The sequence below is a fragment of the Montipora foliosa genome, chromosome 9, assembly GCF_036669935.1.
Source record: "Montipora foliosa isolate CH-2021 chromosome 9, ASM3666993v2, whole genome shotgun sequence".
Classification (NCBI taxonomy): domain Eukaryota; kingdom Metazoa; phylum Cnidaria; class Anthozoa; order Scleractinia; family Acroporidae; genus Montipora; species Montipora foliosa.
In genome coordinates, this window is record NC_090877.1 from 1,798,111 (window position 1) to 1,805,610 (window position 7,500).

The 7,500-nt window shown below is 39.6% G+C and overlaps 1 protein-coding gene and 1 pseudogene across 1 annotated transcript in view; one reads left to right on the plus strand and one right to left on the minus strand.

The window, feature by feature from the left end:
• LOC137971046 (uncharacterized) overlaps nucleotides 1-3,987 on the plus strand; it is a 60,766-nt gene extending 56,779 nt beyond the window's left edge. The window contains exons 19-20 of the mRNA XM_068817767.1: nucleotides 2,610-2,824; nucleotides 2,927-3,987. Coding sequence (XP_068673868.1) covers nucleotides 2,610-2,824; nucleotides 2,927-3,133 — 422 coding nt within the window. The 3' untranslated portion in view covers nucleotides 3,134-3,987. The remainder of the gene's footprint in view (nucleotides 1-2,609; nucleotides 2,825-2,926) is intronic.
• A 2,555-nt stretch (nucleotides 3,988-6,542) lies between these two features.
• Nucleotides 6,543-7,500, minus strand: part of LOC137970522 (uncharacterized) — a 7,489-nt pseudogene continuing 6,531 nt past the window's right edge.

Genomic DNA, 7,500 nt, shown 5'->3' on the forward strand with positions numbered 1-7,500 from the left:
ATCCAGGTTCGGAAGGAATTGATTCATTTGTTATGGACTGGGCAGGAGAGAACAATTTTGTATGTCCACCCGTTTGTCTTATTTCGCGAGTGTTATTACATATGCGTAATTGTAAGGCGTCAGGTACTCTTATTGTTCCGTTGTGGCACTCGGCTCCTTTTTGGCCCATGATTCGCGCTTATGGCGTTAATTTTTCTGACTTTATCTTTAACTGGATGGATATTCCGTCAAGCAAAGAAGCCTTCACTCCTGGCAGGTGTAACAGCATTTTTGGCAACGAGGACTTAAGTTTTAGAATGCTCGCTTTGAGGATTCGATTTTGACGGTTGTCAACTTATATTGTCCGTTAGCTATTTTCTGATAGTATTATTGCCTGATTTACTTTCTTGTATTTATTTTGTTTTTTGCGTTTCGGTTAGATCATTTGTTTTGTTAATAGGTATTTTGTTAGTCATACACACTTTCTACTTTTTGGATCTTCTTTTTCCTTTCTTTGTACTCTTGGGGCCGTGCGGCCTCCAGTGAGCGCACGATAGCAATTTTCGTGTTTATGTTTTTTGGTTCTTTTATTTTTTGCGCACGGGCGCAATATGACCAGGGAATTTAGACGAGAGCACAATTTCATCCATCACTGCCATGTTTGAAAAATATTCTAACGGAAAAATGGCATTTAATACAAAACCAGCCGCTACTAAGAGAGATATACAAGGAACCTCCCTTGATCTCTTATAGAAAAGGGAAATCGCTTAAAGACATGCTTGTTTTAAGCAAAGCTATAATGGCTTTTATCAACACAATGGGCACACAGCTTTAGTCGTGCAGGTCTGTCAACCCCATTTCAAAATGCTATTGTAGTGTGAATTAATTTATGTTACCTTTAATTTGTCATTTCATTCAGTGTGAGGAAAACACCTCAGTACACTAGATGTCTGTATTTATTAATAATAATATAGCAGGGCCTGGGGTAAGGCCCCAAGAATATTTTGAATAAGAATTATTTTTAATAGACACTGGCAAATATTATATAATTATTAAATAAAAGTCACAATTCTTGGGTTTCACTCACGTGATCAACAGCCATGTTTCTCAACGAAAACAAAAGAAGACGTTAGCATAATAATAGCTGTCAATTCCCGGAGGATCGGATCGGGCAACCAACATGACCGCCATTTCATTGTTTGGGGACATCAACATGGCGGCCGTGACGTCATGTGAAATCCAAGAATTGGACCTTCCTTCTGCATGAATTTTTTTTTCTTTACCTTCTTCTTTGCGCGAATTTTTTTTCTTGGCATTTTCCCTTGCATGAATTTTTTTTGGTTTTTTCCCCACCCCCCCCCCCCCATCACTTTTCTAATGGTCCGTCCCTAAAGGACCAAGGCTGGACTTGTCAGCTTTACTACATCAACACAGTTGATACCAAATCTGTGTCCGTCCATCCCTACTCACCAACCTCGACAGTTTAGAAACTGAAATGAAGAGAGAGAGAGAGAGAGAGGGGGGGGGGGGGGGGGGAGGGGGGAGAAGAATATAAGAAATACCATATATCGTACTTCGCATAAGGCGTGTTTTGATCATCGCATGCAGTGAAGTGAGCAACTTGAACAACTTAAGCAATAAAGCCTGAAATAGAATCCAGCCTTGAACGGGATTCGAACTGCGCATTACCTTGGGATTGCGCTGCACACTGCTCTGCAAACTTCCCTCTTACGAGATATGATACAAACTCGCAACTGACCAGCTCCCAGATGACTCAGTTGATAGCTCAGTTGGTAGAGCAGTCGGTACGGTCATGCGCAGTTTGAATCCCATTCATGCCTGGACGTTTTTTTTTTTCAGACTTCATTTCAACTGCTTAAGTTCATTGCGATGATCAAAATTACATAACAGTTTAGTAACTCTGAGTTAGAACCTCATCCCTCCTCAATCAACCGTAAATCAAAATTACTCAAGATACCTGTTCTTGAGTTCTTTTAAGGTAGCATTATCCACTCTATTCCGCTTGCTTCGCAACGGAATTCCTTTTTGAAAAAGATTACCCTTATATGTAAAGCCTTATTTCCTAAGTACTCGTTGGATATGAGATGGCAGTAAGCCAACGAGACCTAGCCCACAAAAGATCAATAGATCTTTCGGATTTCATTCTTTGGATGCTGTCTTTCAGTAGGATTTTGTATCAATATGTAGGTTCATGTGAGGCCTAGCTGTAACTTCTGTTTCTACTCTGTTAAAATTCCGAAGTTTCGCCGATCCACGGTGTCATCCGAGATAAGATTAAAAAATTTTCATCATCGAGCTTATATACGAAATGATGTAAAATAAGAATGTCTGAAAAACTCGATGCTGAGTATTTTTCGTGTCTCTCATAGTGCAGTGGATCAGCGAAGCTCGGAATTTTAACAAAGAAGAAACAGTAGTTGCAGGCCTCACTTGAACATACATATCTTTCTGATTTTGTTTTGCGAATTTACATTGCTGAAAACCAAGTGTATAGTATGCTTACAATTACCATATTTTGAGAGAATCGTATAACATATTTTACATTAATTTCTTTTCTTTTTTTTTTTTTTTGTTTGTGGAATTGTAACTGACTCTTCTGCCTCGTACAGGTGTTGACAAAATCCGTCGAGGTGACGTCATTCGATGTACCGTCATGTTTGAGCACGAGGAAGAGAGAGACGGGAAATTTCATGTTCCTGTCAGATTTACTGTTAATGGCACCAGGATACAACGTCAAGGGGGCCTAAGATTCATAAAATCCAAACCTGATGACCCTTTGTACCCGTTCATTGGGTTTGACAACCAGAGCAGAGTGCTAGCAAAGGTGAAGACGGAAAAAACAAACAAACAAACAAAACAAGGAAAGATTAGATTAGATTGCCAGGTATATTATTTTTTGAGTTAGGGTTTCGTCTTATATTTCCAGATGCGCGCGAGAGATGAGGTCGACTATCAAGACCTGCAACTGCAAGAAGTCAAATCTGAACTCACCGAGGTAAAATCGCAACTTAATAACGTGAGAGTTCAGCTTCGTGAGGCGACGTCTAAACTTGATGATGTCGGCAGACTCAGGCTATTGGAGGAGAAACTTGATGCTGTGCTCGCAAAGGTTGGCGAGCAACAGAATGAATAAGGAAAGCCAGAGAAAGACGAACTCGTCTTCAAAGTAAAAAAAAAAAAAAAAGAAACAAGCAGACAAGGACATTGCCAGGGTGCCTTCAAGTTCAAGTTCAAGTTTATTGCGCACTACTGAAGTTAAAGTTGTTGTTATTAAAGTTGTGACCAAAGTAGCTGAAGCTTTCGTTTTGGTCAATGAAAGGCAGCTGCATTTTAGACGCCATTTGCAGCGACTTGTATACTAGTTGGTAGTACAACATGTATAGAGCACGTGAACAAGAATGGATACTTAAACGCAAACTCTGAATCACTGAGGGGGGATCGGTACTTCAAACATGATAACCGTGTGGGGTGCCTCTCTCCACCGTGGCTTAAGTGGTATATGATATTGTCAGCAACGTTTAAGGCAATAGCAACGCTTAATTCATTTATAACAAAAGGTAGCTAACGGTTCTCACTTAGGAGAAAATAGCCATTCTCTGTCACAGTACCCTTAGTGCAAACGCATGAAAGGTCCAGGCAAGTTATCGCCTGCGTTTGTGTGCATGCTAAGGGCACAAGAATCGCAATTATGCGCGGTAATGATGCGCATTGCAATCCAGTGGAATTACCTTGAGCTGAATACTTTGTGTTACACTGTTTATTACACTCATCTTGAAATCCTTACAATCTGCCGGATTGGCTCTCAACAGTGTGATTTATTCACAAATCGCACCATTCTTTAGCTTCAAGTCGTAGCCTTTTGTGCCTTTTGTTAGGCCATCAAAATGTTGAGATTTTGGTCTGAAATCAGAGTAAAGTGGATAAATGAATGAATGGATGAATGAATGAATAAAGAAATAATTATCAATATACACCTTAAAGTATGATTTTAGTTTTATGCTTGAATTGAATAATTTTTTGTAGATTAAATCAGTGTTGTTCAAAGGTCTATTATTTCGGCTCTCATGAAATATTACACTGGCATCGTTTGTGGTTTTCGTCATTGTTCTTAAATTTGACAGTTCGTTCGCATGATTTGTAAATCGTTATTTTTGAGATTGCTTGCAAATTCTAGACATACTAAGTGGGCAGAGAGATTACAGGAAGCAATAAAATCAGAGTCCAATTCGAAAGATGAATTACCGTCAATTGAACGCGAACTTGCGAGAATTGTATCTCTTTCGATGGCACAGTGATCTATTCTTTTCATTTTGTACTTCCATTTGTTACAAAGTGATCAACAAACAGTGCGTTCCAAGTTGAAAATGGTACGACACTTTTTACTTGTGGATATCCACGAGTTTTGGTGAGAATCTGTAGGCAAATTGTCACTCACTCGTAACCGGATGTTTGATCCAAATAGCCAATCAGGATGGATAGCATTTCAAGCATAGAAACGGCTTGATTTCCTGTTCGCCAGGTTGTGCGCCGCCATTGTATACTTAAGGTCCCTAGTCACCGACTTTACATTGCGCGCCCACAACATTTCAGTCGCCATTTTCGGTGCCACCGAAACTTGGAGTTCTGAGGCTGTTAAAGTAATCTGTTTCCATCGAACTGCAAATGAGCTATGTAATTCTGTTTCCCATGGGAAAAAAGGCAATGTTTGTTAGAATGAATTTTCTATGATTATTTATGTATGACTTGCGAGTGGAAACGGAAATCGTTGTTGAAGATTATCTTCGCTTGGAGTAGCAGCAAGGAGTACCGCAAATATTCAATTGTGATTCCTCAAAGAACAGAGGGCGTTACAAGGTTAGAATGATCAGAATCAGTGTATTAACATTTCTGGAAAGTGGAGAAATAATTTCTTGGACTACATTGCAAGGAATCACGAACAGCGAATATTCACCGTTGGATCGATGATTCTGGTTGAAATAATGTTATCGCGTCTTCCGCTCGAGCTGAGAGCACTGTTCGTTGTTTCATTTTCTCACTGATACTAAAACTACATTTTGTGGAACTGAGCAAGCTTGCGTGTGACATATTTCGATTTTGATCTGGAAAGTAAAAATAGAGGTCAGCTTGGGTTTAATTTCCAGGAAGAAGGAATTTTTGTGGGATTCAACACCCGTTAGAAGATTTGGTAAACTTTAAAACGAAGAAATTGGTTTGGTCAATTCCCAAAAGTAAAACACGAAAACACCTGTATACGTCAAAAAAAATATGGGCGTGGCTGACTGGGGTCCTTTAAGTGTTTGAGCACCTTCCGCTACATTTAGAAGCAAGAGACTGAAGAAGTAAGGAAATGACGTTCTTCGAAGGTGAAGCAAAGATGTTATGAAAAAGTACACATTGGTGCAATTAATTGTGAAACGCCTTTCACTCACCAACGCGTACACTTAAAAGTCGAGAGTCCGTTCCCAAATATATATAAACATGCTCTCCGCGACAGAGAACCTTTCAGAATTCCTTACAAGAAAATGTCGAGCTTGTTTCGTAAAGACAAATTAATTAGAAAGTGTTTGATGCATTATTTAAAGAAGAACGTACCGCGCTCGTTTGAGTTGAGAAAGTGTTTATCTCTTGCTTTTCGAAAATAGATTGCAGTAAAAATGTCTAGACCTAGACCACAACTCAGAAGGAACAAATCTTTTCTAATTGTCGTCTTTATGTTAGTACGCGAAGGACTGCTAACCATGAAAAAGACCTATCAGTACTATTGTGTATTCGAGCTCATTCTGTTCAGCAAAATAGAACCAACAAAATGAGACCTAAAATCAGATCTTTGTGTAAATAAATTACGGACGGTGCCTACTATTGTTATTGCGCATACGTTTTGCGCATCTTGAGATACTTGGATTTCCTATGAGTGGCGCGTATTAATACAGGGATATTTTTGCGCCGTTCAAAAGTACGCGGAGAAAGCAGAACTTAGCAAGTACTCTTGGTATCCAAAAAGAAAATTAGGGGTAACCATGCATTTTTCAGAGATAAATAAGCTTCAATTTGGAAAAGAACGCCACACTTTGCTTTGTATTTTAAAGCTTTTTACAAACATTTTTCATTAATAGGCCTTTTGCAACTAACGATCACATGGTACAAAATCCGCCATGATGGAGGGCAAGCTCATTATTATTCCCCCACTAGGACATTAAAACAAAGAGACCTGAACCAGTCAAGCTTGACTTGCCTTTGTTTCAATGTCCCAGTAGGGGAATAATAATGAGCTTGCCCTCCAGCATGGCGGATTCTGTACCATGTGATCGTTAGTTGCAAAAGGCCTATTATTTTCGAAAAATGCGTGGTTCCCCCTAATTTTCTTTTTGGATTTCAATAACACTTGTTAAGATCTTCTTTTCCCACATCATGATTCAGTAACCCGCGCAATAATACTTTTTAACTAGTAGGCACCGTCCTTACTACATCTTGATAAAGAAGGGTTAGAAATTTGAGAGGATCACAGGCATGTTTTGACAAATGCAAAAAGGCCTTGTTTACTATCATTGGGCAATTAGGTAATCCCACATGGTTTTGTCCATTTTCTGCAGCAGAAACAAGGTGTTCACATCTTTTGAAGATCCTTGATAGACTTGACCTGCCAACAAAAATCAGACCTTATTCAAAAAGACCCTGTCACCTGTGCTAGGAAATTTGAACACGTGGTACTGCTCTTTATAAAGTATGTGGTAAAGAGTAATCTTATGCCTGTCGGAGAAATACTATACTGACTTCTTTTACAGAATTTAATGTCAGCAAAGGGGATCACCTGCACTTAACCATCACATGCATTATTTCGGGTATCCAGTCACGTATGAGAGCCCGCTGTTTCTGTTATATCACAGTGACGAGTGCACGAAGGAAACTTCAGCCTGCCATTTTCAAACAGTCGCGGTAACTTTCATATCCACGAGTAAAGACTGTGTCACTTTGATGAATTCAAGGAATCACCTTAACCAAGAAAAAGGCCAGAGCCACTTACTCGAGCCGGCTAAATTGTAGCCCTCGCTAGGTTTGTTTTGACTAGCTATGCTGTAACCTTGTGTATAGGGTTTACTTGATAGGATGGAAGTTTCTCATTCTGACACTTCTCAGTTAGAACAAGTGGTCAAACGGTGACCAACAAATCCATTTGCTGTACAGACATGTCGGCGAGGAACAATAGCGGCAAACTTGAGGCTGAATTATATGCTGTTTGCTACCCTGCACCTGGTCCCAAAAGCTTAACTTTCTTCTCCTCGGACGAATTATAACCGCGAAGCGGCGACAACGAAACGCGAAAAAAACTCCTGGTTTCGGTCACTGCGAATCTAACTTCAATGTAGATGATAATAGTCGAATGCTCCAAAATTATCCATAAAAAAACAACCATGCAATGACAATCGCGCTATTACCTGCTTGACAGCATTCTCGTCAGCCTTAATTTTGAATTGAGTAGACGTTAAAATATCTACAAATCAG